The 19,843-nt window shown below is 40.9% G+C and overlaps 1 protein-coding gene across 1 annotated transcript in view; it reads left to right on the top strand.

The window, feature by feature from the left end:
- Positions 1-2,175: 2,175 nt before the first annotated feature.
- USP12 (ubiquitin specific peptidase 12) overlaps positions 2,176-19,843 on the top strand; it is a 98,661-nt gene continuing 80,993 nt past the window's right edge. The window contains exon 1 of the mRNA XM_040621703.1: positions 2,176-2,396. Coding sequence (XP_040477637.1) covers positions 2,349-2,396 — 48 coding nt within the window. The 5' untranslated portion in view covers positions 2,176-2,348. The remainder of the gene's footprint in view (positions 2,397-19,843) is intronic.

Here is a 19,843-nt window from a genome sequence, read left to right as displayed (position 1 = left end):
AGATTTTATTTATTTATTCAACAGAGAGAGAGACAGCCAGCAAGAGAGGGAACACAAGCAGGGGGAGTGGGAGAGGAAGAAGCAGGCTCACAGGGGAGGAGCCTGATGTGGTTCTCGATCCCATAACACCGGGATCACGCCCTGAGCCGAAGGCAGAAGCTTAACCACTGTGCTACCCAGGTGCCCCAGAAGAATCTCTTTTTATATCTGTGCCTCTCCAATAAACTTTATGCCGGGGAGATAAGGCATCGTGAAGTTCCACAATTAGGATCTATGACATCCCTTAGGAATTTAGATGGTTATGACATCACCTAGACACAACTCTTGATAATTCTACCAGGAATCCATTTTAAAAAGGCCTGTTGTTATGTAAAATTCTGTGTAACGCTGGTGGCCTCTGTTCCTGTGACGTTTTAGGATTCATGGACAAAGGGGCATGTTGGTGGGCAGCATAGACGGAGGCAGGGCTCAAAATCGGGCACATTGGACCTGTTTCCTAGAACAGAATAGTAGATGGGGAGGACAGAATTACAATAGACATTTATCCAGATAGGATCTGGGAGTGTGGTGACACCGGTAGACCCTGGGGGTCCAAGCAGAATAGAACATAGAAAGAATTCAGGTGGGTGATACTTCCAAGTCTAGGCAGGGAGGCAGCAACGCAAGCACTCCACGTACCTGAATATGTGGTGGTGAAAGCAGGGTCCTAGCCACTGGCTTGGGTATCAGGGCAAAGAGAGAGGGTCCCAGCTTCCATGGAGGTAGGTGCCTGGAGAACCAGGCCAGCTACTATGGGATTTGGCTATATTCTATTTGCAATTTTTCCCCCTAAGCAAGCGTATAATGGAAATCACTATGGAAACAGCATTCACGTACCAGAAATCTGTTTTGCACCTAAATTTTGTTTGCTTTGTTTTGTGTTTTGAATGCTTTGAACCTATTAGTCAAGGCATATCTGATTTTGGAGCTTTATCTGAATTCAGGCCCTCAGCCACACTGAAATGGGGGAACCCAAAAAGCACCCCATCATTGCAGCTAACCAATTGGGAGATATTACAAGCTTTCCAATATAATAAAGTTATTCTACTGACTTGAACTACTTCCTCAAATAGGAAGAAATAAAGCTGAGCTTCCTGACATGAAGAACAGGATGTAATGATGTATTTTATAAAAGTAGAAAAGAGGAACTCTACCCCTAGCTAACCCTGCTTAAGTATTTTTCACAGGACATTTTTCTCACTCAGGAGACTTCGTGTCGATGGTAACATCATCATCAGTGTTGGGTTGAGATCCTCCCTGTTTTGCAACTCAACTTTCAGAACAAATATATTTAGGTACTATATTTATAAACATATTCTAAATTTATGGCCAGCAGGGAGGCGGGAAGGCAGCTTGGCCCCCTTTCCCCATTACTTTTCTTCCTAATTCAAGGAGCTAAATATATAGTTTCATTTTTATTTAATTATCTTTCGCTAAGTTATGGTGTTTTGGCCCACTTGATTCACCAACTGTATGTCAAAGAGACAGACCACCTGACATTTTGTTAAGTGCTTGGGATGTTGGATGACCCGGTTATTTCAACCCAGAACCAGGTATTATCCAGATCATCACCTCCGTTTTCTATTTGGGGAGTGAGGACCAGCTGCCCCCTCATCCTTAGTAGAGGCTGGGGTCAGTCCTTTCCCGGACTTACACAGGTCGCCGTGGCTCTTGCAGCGAGAGGACGGCCCCCCCCACTCCCGCCCCCTTTGCTCCCCCCCCCCGTCCCCCCACAGCTCTCGCCGCTCGGGCTCTGATGGCGCTCGGGCTCTAGGACCGCGAGGGACGCGGGCGGGAGGCGGGGTCGGCCGAGCTCGGGGTGGGGCAGCGCTGGAGTTCCCCTGCTCTCGCGCTCCGGGGCCGAAGAGTCGCGCGCGCCGGAGTGGGCGGGGCCGCGCGGGGCGGTCTAAGCGCGCGGCGGGTGGGCGGGGCGCGCCGCTGGGCCGCGCAGCTGCTGGGCAGGCCGGGCATTAGGGCCTCGGCGGAGCCCGCTCCCCAGCGCGCAGGGCGGGGTGTACGGGCCGGCGGCTTCGCGGGCAGGCGCGGGCCCCGAGGCAGCGGCTGCGCCCTGCGCAGGGGAGGAGCCGGGGGCGGGCGGGCGAGCGGCAGGCGGGGACTCGGGCCCGAGGCGGGGAGTGCCGGAGCGCCGGCGGCGACGACGGCAGCGGCGGCTGAGTAGGCTCGGTGCGTGGGTCCGCGGCGGCTCGGGGTCCGCCCGCGGGCTGCGGTGCGAGCGGGCGGCCCGGCTCCTCTCCTCCCCTGCCCGCCGCCGCCGCTGCTGTGATTGGGTGGAAGATGGCGTTGGGCGGATGGAAATCCTAATGACAGTCTCCAAATTCGCCTCCATCTGTACCATGGTAGGTGCGGCGGGAGGGCCGCGGGGGCGACCCCGGGACCCCCGCGGGCGGGCGGCGGCGGCGCGGCCCTTGTCTCCGCCCCTCGCCCCGGCGGCCCGCGGGGCCTAGCGCGGGGGCCCGCGGCCCGGGCGGGGGCGGTTGGACGGCGGCGGGCGAGGAGCGCGGGGGCTCAGCTGTCCCCGGGAAGCGGGGAGTCACCCGCGAGCCGGGGCGGCGCGAGGGTGGCCGGCGCGGGGGCGACCGTGCCGGACGCGGCGGGGCGCGGGCACCTATCGTCAGCGCCCCCGGGCTCAACTGTCCGAGCCTACCCGGGGCTCTGGGGCGGAGCGGCGAGGCGCACCCCGGGCTGTGGGCGCGCGGATCGGCTCGCGGCCCCCAGCTGGGGTCGGAGGTGGAAGGACGCGGAGGAGCGCCTTTCCATTTCCGTCAGGCGGTGCGTGGAGCGGGGAGGTGGCCCTGGGCGGGGGTGGGGGGTCCGCGGGCAGGAAGGCAGGGTCTCATTCCTGCCGGGAGAGGACGGAAGTCAAGTGCAGATTTCCTCCGCGCGCCTCTGGCGAGGCCGAGGCCCCCACCCGGTGCTTAGGGGAAGGGGGTGTGTGTGAAGGTGGAAACTTTAAATAAGTGCTGTTGAAAATGTTCCCATTTTCTACTCTTCCTGAGCAGCGAGCTCTCCGTTTTCCAACCATGTGTCCAGGTGGCAGTCTCGTCTTTGCGAATCCGCGTTAATCTTGAAAACGGCTTAAGCTTCCCCGTCGATTGTTTATTTTAATACATCAGACACATCTGTGTGTGGCTGTTAGTATTTCTGTACAGGGACTGACTGTAAGGGGGGTTGTTTGCGTTTCGTTGGGGCATATAAGTAGACTTTAAGGGAAAAGTGTTAATGCCTGTTGCAAAGTCCCGAATTAATTAAAACGTGGGTGCGTTTAAACCTTGATGTTTTCGTGATTGGCCAGAAGGGCCATAGTTTTCCACAAGGTGGGGCAAATTTGTTTCGTTAGCTCCTTATGAGCTTAGATCTGAGGATCGTAATTGTGAGCCCTCACAGAAAAAAAAGTTATTCTTTGCATTGTGGGCCTAGTGATTGTTATTAAAGACATCTGAAATCTTTCCTTCTGCTCCATCTTACTAGCCCTTTTTGTGCACCCGATTGCATAAGGAGATCCCCAAGCGATCTTCGATTTAAGGGTAGTACATTTTATATGCCTTTAAGGAGTGGTGAATCAGAAAGCTGCTTTATACTGCACGCTGAGGAACAGTACAAAAAAATGGCTGAAGTCAGGTGGGATTAAAATCTACAGTATTAAATCATGTTGAGTGAATCGCTGAAGAATTCATTCCCCCAGATGGATGTTTGTTCTTTCTCACAATTTACATTTTAGGAAGTCATTGATATTAAAGGGACTATATTAAACGATTCCCCAGGATCATTTGGATTAGTTATTTTTAGATATGCCAATTATTATCGTATTCTGTTTCAGAAGGAATGTGATAATTAATTCTCTGGAAGTGATAATCTTGCCAGATTGCTGAGCTATACAGATTATCTGGTCATAGTTCATTGTCAAAGTCTCTTGCTTTGGGAGTGATGTGTTACTCTTTACTCACCATTCATTCACTCATAAGGTACATGCTTAGCACTTGCTAAGCGAGAGAGAGACTGGCTGAGTGCTGGGGGAGCAGTAGTGATCAGGGCAGTCCCTGCTTTCATGGTGTTTATGATCTGGTTGAGGGACACAAACAGTATTCAGGTAAACATATTAATAAATATATAGGCTCTAATTAGATTAGGAAAATGGGGAGAGATTTGCCAAGTCAAATGCTGAGTAAGGGATTCTGATCTGAAGAATGTCAGACTCCAGAGCTCTTGCTCTGGCTTTCACTGAAGTGCATTAATTGATTGCCTGTGGTGTGTGTGTATTGTTGGTGAATATGGAAACATCAGTGTCAAATACGATTGTTCCAAAAGTAATGTTAGAATTGGGTGTGTCTGTAGTCATATTTGAATAAATTCTGATGCACTCCCAAAATAACGCTGAATATCTCAAAGTAATTTGTAATCGTATTCTTTAAAGAAGACTGCAACCCATCGTAGAATTAGAAAATTGTCAAGGAAAGTAAAGGTATTTACCTTTATGCCTTTGTAGATGCTATTTTGGTAGGCTTTGAACACTCCCCCTTCACTTCTTGTCTGTTGAGTTCTTCCCTGTCTCTCAAGCTGGTAGCCTTACTTGGATAATCCTACTCCTGTCTAGCCCCACCCTCTATCCCTCTCATAATTTCACGGAATTTTTGTAATCTCAATAGCATTTATGATATTTGCTGTGCTGTAAATTTTTCTCTTGTCTCCTTATTAGAACTGCGAAGGCCTTAAGGGGAAGGACTGTTGTTTATTTCTGCAGTTTGGTAGATCGCTAACTTCTGCAAACCAGAGAACAGTTTCCCAGAGTCCTTCATTTGAGTCTGGGGGAAGTGGGTTTGTTTAGCATGGATGAGGTTGGCGGGGGTGTGTGTGGAGTGGTAAAGACTAGGCTCTGGATCTAAAGAGAATGATACTACTACCCAGAGTCAACATCTGTGAAAATATTTATGATGAATTGGAATTTTATTTTAGAAATAGTAAAGTCTACCTGATATTTTCATTTGTCAACTTAAGGTATCTGGGCAAATTGGCAATACCTTAATTGGATTAAGTAACTGTTAAAAACAAATCTCTTCAGATTTAGGTCTTATTCTAGGTCACTATTCTGCTAACATGTGAAAATCAGTTTTTCTTAAGTTACTGTTATAGCCTGACCTAAATGAGTGGTTCTGTTTCGATTGCAGTGAATAAATTTGCAAAGGTACCTCTAGAAATGCCTCTTGTTATTTGTCCATGAAATAATATATTTTCAGTATCATATGATGTTTGTTTTGCCTCTGAAGTAGCTTCAGATTTCACATAGTAGCTACTTAATATTAAATAGTGTACTTAATAATTATGAAATGATGAGGAAAGTAGCCGGATACGTATAAGAGGGGCCTAGGTTTGGAAATTGAGGTGGAAGTTGTAGAGCAGTTTTGGGTGGCCTAGGACTAGAAAGTTATATGGGTCACAGGCTCTTACACGAAGGCAGGTCCATAATCATTGTTAGCAGCAACTGGGACCATTACGTCCCTTCCTGTTTGGGTTGGAGAAGTCATGGATGGGAAGAGATTGTTGAGGAGGGGGATTGGGTACAGGAGAAGTTAAGGGTAGAAGGTGGTAGATCCTGGCTGCTTGCCCACTCCCAGTCACAGCGGTGGGGGGGAGGTGTTGGTAGAGCCATTGGAACGTGGTGAGGCCAAGGCCACAAGTCAGCTCCGTGTGGGTCTGACAGGTTTACTTCTTAAAAGCCTGTACCTAACACAGCACCCTCCACGTGGTAACCTTTAAACTACTTATGGAAGGAAAGTCGCAGGTGAAGCTGGCTATTTGTCTCTTCTCATTGTTTTGAGTCTCACTGGGGTAGCTCAGTTAAGAGTTAAGATGTGTGTAAGGTCAATGCGGTTCTTCATCACTTCCGAGAGGAAGGGGACGAAGAACCCTCAAAGCCTGTGCCCTGTTGATTGCCCCCGGGGGTGGGGGGAAGGCCGTGTGTGCACGCGCACGCACACGCTGCTCTCCTCTTCATGCAGTCCGAATATTGTACTACTAATAAAATGCTTTGTTCCTTTTCAGGAAATAGGGTGGATGTAATTCTTTTATTAGTAAAATAATTAATTTTTATTAATTTATTAGTAAAATAGTGCTTCTATGATAAGAACATTCAAAGCAGGTTGCCATTGTTTTACTAATTTTTGATGTTTTTACAATACATGTTAATTTTAGACAGGAAAATTTCAAAAAGAAGAATTTTTTTAATCATGTAAATGGTTAAATACTGATAATGTTTGAGCATGGTTTGAGGAGGCTTAGTGGAGAGAACATTCAGAATAAGTGTTATGGAAGTTTTATTTAAGCCTGCTAATCTGATTCTAGCTAAAATACATTTTGGTTATTAAAAATTATACATTCTCATTATAGAAAATTTGGAAAATATTTTGTAAAAAGCATTCGAAAACTCTTAAGCAAAAGGAAAATAACTACTCTACCTCCTAGAGCATATTTTTGTCTTTTTAAAAAAACTTAATTAAGCTTATACCCTAGATAAAATTTTCTGTTTCAGTTTTCCCATGAATGATTGTCTTGCTAGTTTTTAAATTTGTACAGTTGAGGATAAGCATGGAGAGTTTAATGTTTGAAATGATAATATGGCGAGATTGTTAATGCAGAAAAAGGTACAGTGATGGGCTACTAGGTTGTTGACAGGTTATCAATCATTAGAGGATAAAATTAGAAATGGAATTTTATAAAAGATGATGGGTTTATTCTAATCTTAGGCGCTTATTAGTTATCACAAAGGTAAGACCATTGGGATTTGAAACTTTTAATATGCTTAAAAAGTATAGTTTTAAATACTATATTCAAGTGTGTGGAATGTGTCTAAAGACTGGTTTTATCTTATATGTTGTTTTGCTTGCCTTCTGCTTCTAGCTAATCTTTCTATAATAGATCTCAGAGCAGTTAATTATTTACCCTATCATGATCCATGTGGCCAGTTTTAGCTAGACTTGATCACAGCTTGTCTTGTCTTATTTGATTCCAGGCTTTTGACCAGGCCCCCAGAGATGGAAAACCTCCATGTTGTTACTTGCGAGTTTCTTTCTTCCTGCCTTTGAAATAATTTTTATTTTAGTTCTCCTGAAACTTTTACTGTCTCAGGAAAGATTATTTAAGCACTTGTTTACTTAGTAGCATTAATTCCTTTCTGGAAACCTTTATTTTTCCAGATTTAGGTAGTCTAATTTAGCTAGTCTAATCTAAAATCTAATTTACATTTTCTTTTAGTAGCTTAATTCTGGAAACTTAATATTTAATATTTTATTATGTGTCCTATAGCATGGTATATTAAAAAGAGCAGTGGAACCAGAAGATAAATTCTAGTTCACTATCTGACATTTAGATCTTTATATATGGGAAAATCTCTTAGAACTTTCTGAGTTGATTTTTCTCATCTGTGAAATAAAGGAATTAGATTAGAAGCTTTAATAACTTTTTCTTGTAGTTTGTTTCCTTCCTGATCTAAAACTAAATACTCTGATCCCTTCAGAGTTTATAAATTATTATTGATATCATCAGTCTTTTGGAAGCGCTAATCATATTTTATCTATTAATTTTTTCTTCCTACTTTTTGACTACCTTCACCCCCTGCACCTCCACAACCACCAGTCTGTTCTCTGTATCTGAGTTTGGTGGGTTTTGTTTTTGTTTTTTTAAGATTCCGTGTATGAAAGATCATATGGTATTTGTCTTTCTCTGTCTGATTTACTTCACTTAGCATAATGCCCTCTAGATCCATCCAGGGTGTTGCATATGGCAAGAGTTCATTCTTTTTTCTGGCTGAGTAATATTCCATCGCATGTATATACCATAATTTCTTTTATCCATTCATCCATTGGTAGCCACTTAGGTTGCTTCTATGTCTTGGCTATTGTAAATAATGCTGCAGTGAACACAGGGGTTCAGATATCTCTTCGAGTAAGTGTTTTCATTCTCTTTAGATAAATACCTAGAAGTGGAATTGCAGGATCATGGTAGTTCTATTTTTAATTTTTTTTTGAGGAACTTCCATACTTTTACCATAGTGGTTGTACCAGTTTACATTCCCATAGTGCATGGAGGTTCCCTTTTCTTCATATCCTCACCAATACTTATTTCTTGTACTTTTGATAATACATTCTAACAGGTATGAGGTCGTACCTCATTGTGGTTTTGATTTACATTTCTTTGAGGATTAATGATGAGCATCTTTTCATATGCCTGTTGGCTATCTGTGTGTCTTTTGAAAAATGTTCAGATCTTGCCCATTTAAAAAAAAATCAGATTTTTTTTTTTTTGCTGTTGAGCTGTATGAGTGAGTTCTTTATGTATCTTGACTATTAGTCCCTTACCAGATACATGATTTGCAAATATGTCTCCCAATTAGTAGGTTGCATCCAGTCATCTTTTAGATAATGTAAGGAACATAGAATTAGATATAGTTAAATATGAATTATGCCTAGTTTCCCGGTTTTGTCCATGGAAAATTACAGTCTAAAGTAAATACATATTTCTTCCTTTAAAAGCATTTAGAGGTGGTTAGTGAGTGATATTGCCATTTAATTCATTAATACGCTGTTCTGTGTAACTGTTTACTCATGTTTGAACATTTTTTCTTTCCCAGTACCATTAAAACGAATTTTGAATTGGTACCCTTTTTTGAGAGTCTACCTTTGTTTCCTTAGGTGTGAGTGTGACCTTGGACAAATTAATTTTCTGTGCCATGGTTTCCTTATCTGTAAAATGGGGATAAAATGATACCTGGTTCATAGTAATCACTCTGTAATGATGGTGGTGGTTCTTTATTACCCCTCTAAAGTGATTTGCTCCCCTCAGTGTTCAAAGGACTCTCTGGTGCTACTGATTAATGTTAGCTCAACAAATATCAGTAAGCAAAATTGAAATTTGTTTTATGAAATGCAATTACTGCAGTTCATTTTCATCACAAGAAACAGCTCGTTAGTAATCTATTCCTCGAAAGCACAGATTTATTTCGAAGTGAATTAGATTATGACATTGTAAACTAAGAATGGAGATGATCTTTCTGTTTTAAATAGTTTGTAGAAAGATTTTATTCCTTTTGTCTGGGAATAAAAATGGTCTAATTTGTGACATTCTCGAACATGTTTGAAAAGTTTAGATAGGTTGGGAATACTACTTTTAGAAGAAAAATCTTGCCTTATTTTTTATACTAGAAAAAAGCACCCCAACTTTTTGTCATTGTTAGAACGAGCTATGTGTATCAAAGTCAGCTTCAGGCTTTATTTCCTTTTATATTTTCCTATTGTTCCTTCCTCTGTCCTTTCCTGGAATAACATCTCTTGTTGGCCGGCCGTGCAGTTACCCAGTCTGCTTTCCTATCTTGTCTAAAACCCATTCTCTCCTTATCTCATGGGCTGGAAGAGGATTATTTAAATATCTGTAAAGTGCTTTAAGGTTTTGTAAGAAAAGGGTAAATGCTAGATATTATGAACAGTTATATATGGGTTGCTGGGTTGAAAACTTGCAACCAGAGACACACAGTGTTGTTGAAAATAACCTAAAACTAGAGTTTGATCATTTAAAATCTTATGCTTAGAATTTGTATGAGAAGGAGGTAAGGGACACAGTTTATAGACATAATTTGTTTTGGAAGAAAAACTGTTGAGTCTTTGCTTTCACAAAAGTACTCAGTCCAGAAGAATTTTGTGATAGCGTCAAGTACAAGATATTTAATAGGAAACATAATTGTGTGAGGTGCTGTAACTTTTCGTAGTCCTGTGTGTTCACTGGCTTATGCTTTCTGTTGCTTCTTTGTAAGAAAGACCATGAACTTTTTCTAAAAAATTGTGTAGTGTCTACAGAGTGTATAAGCTTGCCTAGACTCTCCATCTGTAGTAATCCACATGTCGAAGGCTGCGTGCCAGTAAAAATTTATTTCCAACTTAAAACAAGAAGTGGATGTTTATTTCAGTGATAGCTGACAGATGTTCTTATTGAAATGCTTCTTAGGTGCAGGAATCATCCATGCATTTCCTACTTGTGAATACTGGTTTAAATCACAGTATCTTTTAGCTCAGTTAAAGTACTGTTGCCTTTAATTTTATTTTGGTGTTTTAGTGACCTAATAAGTCTTCTGCCTGATAGTGAGTAAGTGTTTTTCATGGGAGGTTGGGGAGGATTTTTTATAAGCCAATAGTGACGTGCTTTGTTTTTTTGGTTTTTTGGGTTTTTTTTTTTTTTTTGGTAGAGAGTGTCTTTTCTTCAGTAAGTATTTTTAGGAAGTATTAATGGAATATTACGTTATATTAGGGTTTATGTGGGTACTGAGAATACAAAGATGGCAGTGATAAACCCTAGTCTTTACAGAGCTTCCCATTTAATGTGTCCCGAATGGGTTCTAGCTGTGCTGAGAATGTAATCCTTGTGGCCTCTTCAAAAGACACACAGATAGCCAGAAGGCGTTTGGATTGACTAGATTCCTTGACTAGTCATATCCAGGTGAGAACAGTCTTATCTGTATATTTTTGTGGGCTCTGCAGTAACTACTGTTTATGTGTGCTGTGATGAGAAAAACGTTGGGAAAGAGGGTAGACATATAGAACAAAAGAGTGCAAGGAGATGGTTTTTCTGTAAGTAATGATACATACATGAGAAAGAGAAAGTGGTTCTCTCGTTAAGAGAGAAGAGGACTTCAGAGAAAGGCTTCACAGAAGAGATTTGAATTTTGTGAAATGAAGTCATTTATTGTGTAGACAAGAAGGGGTGGGATTCCAGATGTGAGCAAAGGTATAGAGTCCTGGGATAATGTGCTACTTTTAGAATCTGTGGCTGGTTTGACATGGAAGGAGTCCTGGGAGAATTTAGGCTGGAGAGGAGGAAGGGACAGATGAAGACTTACCAAGAGAGTTTACCAACCATTGACTCTCATTAAAATATCATTAAAATATGTATTTAGCCTGAGAAAATATAAGTTCAGAGGAAAGTTGTAGGCATAATGAAACAATGGAATTGATCAAAATATGTCAGTAAATTTAATTACATTGATTGTTAAAAGTTACATGTATTATTATTATTTTATTTTTTTTAAAAGATGACAGTAACAAGATGGGGTAGAATAGAAGGCTATTCAGTGGGTGGTTAAAACCTGACAAAGGTTTGATTCCCCTGAAAAACCCCAGTATTAGAAATTTTAAAGTTATATGGGCATGTTAAAAATGAAGGATAGATAAATACACATGCACACAAGAAATGAATTTTCTTGCATCCAAACCAGCAGGAAATTAAACCGTATCACCCAAATTCTGAGGGCAGGAAAAGAGAAAAAGCAAGATGCAAAATTAAAAAAAAAAAAAAAAAAACCCAGAAAACCAGAATAAAGTGGAATAAGCCCTATTTCATTAATTACAGTAAACCTAAATGGATTAAATTTATCTGTATTATAGTGAAGGGACATCAAATTGCATAAAAACCAAAATATTGCTAAATAAGAAACAGTCCTGTTACCGTACCTAAGAAAACCAACTATATAGATTGATTTTGAAATTTTCAAAATCATTTCAAATTTATTTAGTCCTTTTTTTCTTAGCTTCATACTTTCTCATAACTCTTGTCTTGAAGATCCATTTACGGTTAGGAAAGCTCAAGTAATATTAACCCCGTTTTCACGAATTGGAGAAATAGGCTTCAGGTCATCCCCACATCCACTAGGGATGAGGTCTGCATTTCCTGAACTCCAAATCCATAATGATATCTACAAGGCAATATGTTGAAACTTTTATGGTTGGGACACAATTATTTTTCCTTCCTTTTTAAACAAGAGTTTGGGAATTTTCATCCCTAACTTCCAAACTTTCTGTGTGTGTGTGTGTGTATAGCTTTGAGTCCCACTTCATTAATTATTGATACTTGGATTTCAGCTGTGAAATGGAATAGTCATTCCCATTAGATCGCATGAGGGGATGCATGTGAAATGAGATGATATTCATGTAGACCTTCTCTGTGTTATAAATGGAACCTAAAGTCATTATGTGACCATTTTTTTTTTAAAGATTTTATTTATTTATTTGACACAGATAGAGACAGCCAGCGAGAGAGAGGGAACACAAGCAGGGGGAGTGGGAGAGGAAGAAGCAGGTTTACAGCGGAGGAGCCTGTTGTGGGGCCCGATCCCAGAATGCTGGGATCACATCCTGAGCGGAAGCCAGATGCTTAACCACTGTGCCACCCAGGCACCCCTATGTGACCATTTTTGATAGGACTCCTTGTCCTCCTAAGGAGAGGATGGAAGGCACATTAAGGTGCCGTAGTCCAGGAATTGTAACAGGGCTCATGAGTTCGATTTCACAAAGCGTAGTCATGTCAAGTTTGAAAATGAACATTTTCAGGATCCCGGTCTTAGGATGCTCAGATGATGGATGAAGCAAAGTTTTAGGTTCTTCTTCCTTTTAAAGATCTTCTTAATGGTTCATAAATTCATGGTTAATAGAGGTTTGGGTTTTGTTTTTTGTTTCTTGTTTTTTTTTTCTGACAAGCTATCTGTGGGTTTGGCTCTCCTATTAACATACAGTTATTTGCTGAATTATTTGTGCTGTGAGGGAGCAGTTTAACTTCTGATGTCAGCAAATGTTCTGTAATTCCCTTCTAGTAACATTTTTTTAAAGGTCTAAAATTATGGAGAATAAATTTTGTTAATTTCTACAATATTGGTCCACCTGGTTTTTTCAGGGATCCTTGACAAGAGAACTTTTGTAATTCTTTCAGATTAGGATCTTTTAAAGAGCCCATCTCAGCACAAATAAAGTAAGCAGTGAAGGGGCAAGGAGAGAATAAAATAAAAGCCTTCTGTTCTTTGGAATGGTAAATATGTTTGTAATATGAGATTCTGGAGACAAAAACATTTATTCTGATTTATATGTGATTATCTCAGGCGTTATAACTGAAGAAGTTACTATCTTTTTTCCCAGAATGTTGTTCCACAGTTGTTTTGTTTTTGTTTTTGTTTTTTTGCTGATGTTGGAAAGATTCCCTAGTGTTTAATTTGCTTCCTGAAGATATTCATGCAGGATGATTACGGTGGTACCTTGGGGGTAGCAACTGGTACTTCCGAAGTTTGCATGAGGAAAATGTGTTTTGAAAGAGTAGGGGAAGAAGGGTGTTCTTGTTTCTGCAAAACAGGATATAATATTTAGAAGCTTTCCAACTTACAGCCTTGAGTGATGAAGCTTTGGTTCATATAGGAATAGGTGAGGAGTAGAAATGGAATGTTTCATCATTCACTATTTGATGGACTTAGGGTATAATACTGATAATATTAGACTGATGGTTGTCAGGGTTATTTCTTTAAAGGTGAACAAATTTGGAAAAATTTTGAAATGCCAGAGGCTCAAAACTAGATAAAATTGATCAAAAACAAAACCAGAAATACTGTGCTTTGATTCTGCTAGGCAAATTTATTATTCTTGTTGTTAATTATTTGCGTGTTTCTTTAAAAGACCGTTCAAATTTTTTTTTTTTACTAGTTTCTTAGTTTACTAGTTAGTTTCGTTTGTTTTTACCACATTTTTTAAATTTGAGGAGGTTTACATATCCCTCACAGGGAACCCAGTTCAACAAAGACCTGACCATGCCTGGTCAAGCAGATGCCTGGACTTTGTCGCTTTACAAAGAGAAAGTTGAAGGAAGCAATCTTCTGATTATTTTTTTCCTCCTGTGAAAATCAAGACTTACCCTGTAACCACACTTTCATATTGGCAACATTGTCATCTTGTTTGAAGACGAGCTAGATTGCCCTTTTAAGCTAACAAGTAAAATCTGTCACCTGTTTTGTTCTGTCTGTAATTTTATTGTTTCTGTTCCTTAAAGACTACATGGCTGCCTGTCCTGAGGTCACTGGCTCTCCCGGCCCTCTGTGGTCCTGCTCTGCCAGCCTGCCGGCTTGAATTCTCTCCTGTGTCTCCCTTTCACTTCTGGAGCTAGACCGTTTCAGCCCTGACAGCCTGGCTTTGTTGTGATGTTCTTGCCATTTTCTGTTAGTGATGACTTAGGTCATCTTAGCGGACTTTGGAAAGTTGAATGTTACTTCAGTAATTTTCACCTTTCCCAGAGAACTTAGATAATAGATTTCTTGGTGAGAATTTTTTGCATCCGTGTTCATCAGGGATATTGGTCCGTAATTCTTTTTGGTGGGATATTTGTCTGGTTTTGGAGTCAGGGTTAATACTGGCCTCATAGAATGAGTTTGGAAATTTTCCTTCTGTTTTTATTTTTTGAAACAGCTTCAGAAGAATAGGTATTAATTCTTCTTTAAATGTTTGGTAGAATTCCTCTGGGAAGCACTCTGGTCCTGGACTCTGTTGGGAGATTTTTGATGACTGCTTCAATTTCTTTGCTGATTATGAGTCTGTTCAGGTTTTCTATTTCTTCCTGTTTCAGTTTTGGTAGTTTATTTGTTTCTAGGAATGCATCCATTTCATCCAGATTGCCTAATTTGTTGACATATAGTTCGTAATATGTTCTTACAATTGTTTGTATTTCTTTGGTGTTGGTTGTGATCTTTCCTCTTTCATTTATGATTTTATATATTTGGGTCCTTTCTCTTTTCTTTTTGATAAGTCTGGCTAGGGGTTTGTCCATCTTATTAATTCCTTCAAAGAACCGGCTTCTAGTTTTGTTGGTCTGTTTTACTGTTCTTTTGATTTCTGCTTTATTGATTTCTGCTCTAATCTTTATTATTTCTCTTCTGCTGGTTTAGGCTTTAGTCGCTATTCTTTCTCTATATCCTTTAGGTGTAAGGTTAGGTTGGGTATTTGAGATTTTCTTGTTCCTTGAGAAACGCATGTATTGCTGTATACTAGGTGTAGATTTCTTTTCTTTCTTTTTTAAAAAATATTTATTTATTTGACAGAAAGAGACAGCCAGCGAGAGAGGGAACACAAGCAGGGGGAGTGGGAGAGGAAGAAGCAGGCTCTCAGCAGAGGAGCCTGATGTGGGGCTCGATCCCAGAATGCCGGGATCACGCCCTGAGCCAAAGGCAGACGCTTAACGATTGAGCCACCCAGGCGCCCCAAGGTGTAGATTTCTAACATTTATTGAGTGGCTACTTTCTGGTGATGTTGTTAAGTAACCTCACAAATTGAGATCTTATCAATAAAGGTGAAAAAGGGTTTGGACTTAGGCAAATTTATAGATGATAAATCTAGAATGAATTATTCAAGAAATGATACTTGGGTATGTTTTTGGTTGACATCAAAGTTAATAAGGCTCTGTTTAAATGTTACTTGGTACTGTAATAGGGAGAAGGCTGGACTGAATAGGCGTGGCCCAGTTGAGAAGTGAAATTTAATGATGGAACATTTGTAAAACCTCCAGGATTATATGCATGGTAGACATGGAGCAGTTGGTAAATGTTGCCTTATTTTCCTTCTGTCATTTTTACAAACAAAGAATATTTAATACTGACTCTGAAATATGACGATGAGGTCACTTTTAGAAATGGAGTGGTAAATATGCTTTTGTAGATTAATAACTAATGAATTCTTTTGAGCTATCAAAATAAGAAATTTAAAAGTGAAATAAGTCTTTTAGGTTTAACCGCATATATTGTTAAAAAATATGACATCTGATTACCTTGGAAACAGTAGTTTCTTTTAATTTTACATTTCTAAAAAGTTAAAAAAAATAAACCATTTACTATTTTAAAAAGTATGAAGCTGTGTGAAGTAAAAAAAAAATTCATCTTCTGAGAAGAGGAGAGGCAGCCTTTCCGGAGAGTTAACTGCTTGTGAGAGTCTGTGTGTTTGTGTAGACGGTACCTGTGCGCATACAAACATTATGTTGTGTGTGTCACCTCCCCACGCCCAACAAAATCTGCAGATTGATTTGCAGCTTGCTCTTTTTACTTCATGTATAATGGCTATTTTTCTTTGTCCTTTGGTTGCTTCCTTCTAGGTCAAAGCTGTGCTCATTTTAGTCTCCATTATCTTCAGTGTCTATCATATTAGACATTATACAGTCCTGTTGCACATTTTCATTTTCTTAAACCCCAATTGTATCAGTTTCTTAGAGCTGCCCAAACAAATCGCCAAAACCTGTGTGGCTTAAAATCACAGAAGTGTATTGTCTCACAGTTCTGGAGGCCAGAAGTCCAAAATCAAGGAGTCAGCAGAGTTGATTCCTTTGGAGGGCTGTGAAGAGAGTCCTCTCTGCCTTTCTTGAAGCTTGCAGTGTTTGCTGGCAGTCTTTGGAATGTAGATGGATCCTGCCTTCATTTTTTTTTTTTTTTGAAGACTTTATTTATGTATTTGAAAGGGAGAGAGAGAGAGAGCACAAGCAGAGGCAGAGGGAGAAGCAGGCTTCCCGCTGAGCAGGGAGCCGGATGCGGGTGTGGGGCTCCATCCCAGGACCCTGAGATCATGATCTGAGCTGAAGGCAGATGCTTAACTTTTCCCTTGTATTTCTTTTTTTCTTTTTCTTTTTTTTTAAAGATTTTATTTATTTATTCGACAGAGCCAGCGAGAGAGGGAACACAAGCAGGGGGAGTGGGAGAGGAAGAAGCAGTCTCATAGCGGAGGAGCCTGATGTGGGGCTCGATCCCAGAACGCCGGGATTACGCCCTGAGCCGAAGGCAGACGCTTAACCGCTGTGCCACCCAGGCGCCCTTTCCCTCGTATTTCTGTCTCTCCCATCGCTGTCCGTCTGCACATGTCTGTCTGTGTCCAAGTTTCCCCTTTTCGTAAAAAGACACCAGACATTGGATTAGGCCCAGTCTAATGACCTGTAGCTTGATGACCTCTGTTAAGACCCTCTCTCCAAGTAAGATCATATTCTGAGGTCCTGGGGGCTAGGACTTCAGATGCCTTTATTGTGGGGTCACATTCATCCCACAACAGCGGTGGAGCAGTCAGGCCCATTTTTGCAGTCAGAATCTGTGAATGGTTATGAAGTCAGCCTCTGTCCTAGACACTTGGGATGCAAAACTCTTCACCTCTTTACCAGTCTTTGTTCTCAAAAGACTTGCAGCCTAGTTGGGAAGACCAGACTCACACATGGCAAGGTAAGCAGTGACACAGACTTCAGGCTTGTTGTTTAAATGGAAGACAGGCTGGCATTTGGAGCAGACAAAGCCTGGAGCAGCTGGAGCCTTTGGGAGTGGTGGAGAGGGGGAGTTTGCTGCCATTCGGAAGGTAATAGGATGGACAACGAGGTTGGGGAAAGGGCTTTGGAGAGGAGGCGAGAATTATGAATGAATGAAAACAGCTAACAAACAAGAGTTTAGTGATTAAAATGACATAAGTAGTTGAATGCTTCAGTAATTTTGTCTTCAGATTTGTTAAACAGATTCAGTTGTATTGGTTTAGGCAAAAACCTGTGAAGGTTGTCTGGTAGTTTAAAAAAAAGCCATGTGTATGTGGTTAACAATCACATGTGTAGCCTATAGGACTCCTTTTTGCTACAGTGAGTTAATGAGAAGTACTTTTGATGCAGCGGGTAAAGGAAAGTGGGAGACATCATAAATAGGACACTCGCGCCTTTCCTCTCCAGAGGAGTGGCAGAGAAAGAAAAGTCTGAAAGCCTTTGGTCCTTTTCAGCTATGACACTCCTCCTGTTTTTGTTTTTGTTTTTTTAGCTTATTATATGTAAAACTTAACAAGCAAAAAAGGGATCAGAGGAAGTGGTTTCATAGAAAATTAATCTTAAAAAGTCAACAAAACCTGGTTACTATGGGTCAGTGGTTAGTAAAAATAACTTATGCAGAATATATTTTCGTGGCAGATACTTGCTGCGAAGAAGCCTCACCAAGATCATTTTCATTTTAGACCACTTTATTATTACTTTATTTTTTCTGAAGAGCAACTGTAAAATCTGTGAAATGGGCCAATAGATAGTAGTATTCTGTTTCACAGATGAGAAAATGGACGAATAGCTTACTTCAGACTATGGGTATATGATCAGTGATTTGGGATTAGGAATCTGCCTAATCCAGTGTTTTTGCCACTGGGCCGTACTGCTAGTAATGTGAATGTGGAGTTCCCCCGTCCCCTAGTACAACCACAGCATCATTTACTGCCTGCCCCCCCAGTCTCCGAATTTCTTAATACCCTCAATCCAATTATTGTTGAAATTGCCTCATTATCACAGATGGTTTTACATAGCTGGGTCTGTACATTGCATTTGTACGTTCTGTCTCTTAAGTATGGATCTCTCACCCCTTGTATAAATAACAGTTTTATCTATTGAAGAAATTCGGCGGTCCCATAGCTTTTCTCATGTTCTGCATTTTGCAGATTATATCTTTTAGTGGTGTGTAGAATATCCCTCCATCCTGTGTATTTCTGTAAACTGGTAGATCTGGAGGCCTAATGCAGAATCCTTGTTTTTTGTTGTTGGTTTGGTGGCTTTTTTTTTTTTTTCCCCAGCAAGGGTGGAATGAGTAAGTAGGTGGGTGGTGGTAAGAGGAATATATCATAATTAGTGTGTACTTGTGTTTCCGTCACACGGGGAGGGACACATGTCTTCTCTTTTTGTGCCTGTGAAGTTGATGGGTTCAGGTGTTGTCAGCATAATTTGTCTTATGCAGCTCCCAGCAGCTTTTCACCTAATGATTTTAGCAACTGTTGGTAATAATTGCCTAAGATCCAGCATTTCATTAGAAGTTAAGAATAGAGTTTTAAATACCTTTATCAGTATTTTTATTTGAAGGAAATATTATAGAAAACATTTAGAGAGAATGTAGATCTATTGTTCATATCATGTTTAAAGCTACATAGATTGGGGGGGGCGCCTGGGTGGCTCAGTCGTTAAGCGTCTGCCTTCGGCTCAGGGCGTGATCCCAGGGTCCTGGGATCGAGCCCCACATCAGGCTCCTCCACTGGGAGCCTGCTTCTTCCTCTCCCACTCCCCCTGCCTGTGTTCCCTCTCTCGCTGGCTGTGTCTCTCTCTGTCAAATAAATAAATAAAATCTTTAAAAAAAAAAAAAAAAGCTACATAGAGGTAAATTTCTTACAAATGCAGAATTTTTTTCATAATTGTACTCCCAAAGTAATAGGTTAAGTTTTAAAGGAAAGTTTAACTTTTTTCATACCTAAACATAATTTTGCGATATTACAAGTGGGTAAGTACCTGGCATCCTAATAAAATTCTTGCATTTGAACTATTACAAGACTTGGCTCTAATTGTACACTAGTGCTAGACAAAGTGGTTTTTCTTTTATTTTCCCCTTTTTAATATATGTTCTGTTTTGAACTCATGTACTTGTTATAATAACTCTTGTTATTAAAGCAACTTCAAATTTTTAAGCGTATGATTGAGAATGCTAGATGAACTAACCAGGTGCAGTCACTTTTAGGCTATTAGAGTGCATTGATTTCTGTTGTAATGTTTGAAATGGACTAGAAATTTGTGTGTATGTAACATTACCACCAATTTAGTGGCTGAAAACAACATAAACTTATCCTATCGTTCTGGAGGCCAGAAGTTTGAAATGGGTCTCACTGGGCTAAAATCAAGGTGTCCGTGGAGCTCTGGTCCCTTCTGGAGGCTCTAGAGGTGAGACTCTTTCCTTTCCTTTTCCTGCTTCTGGAGGCCAGTCTCGTTTCTGGGCTGGTGGCTCCTCCGTTTTACAAAGCTAGAGACAGTTGGTCAGGCTTTCTCATGTCACATGATCCTGACCCTGACTCTCCTGCCAACCTCTTGCACTAACAAGGACCCTTGTGATTGCATTGGGCCTATTTGCGAAATGCACGATAACCTCCCGTCTTAAGGTCAGTTGATTAGCAACCTTAACTCCCCCCCCCCCCCCCCCCATCAT

The sequence above is a fragment of the Ursus maritimus genome, unplaced genomic scaffold (assembly GCF_017311325.1).
Source record: "Ursus maritimus isolate PB19 unplaced genomic scaffold, ASM1731132v1 scaffold_10, whole genome shotgun sequence".
In the NCBI taxonomy this organism is placed as follows: domain Eukaryota; kingdom Metazoa; phylum Chordata; class Mammalia; order Carnivora; family Ursidae; genus Ursus; species Ursus maritimus.
This window is presented reverse-complemented; position numbering and strand designations above follow the sequence as displayed.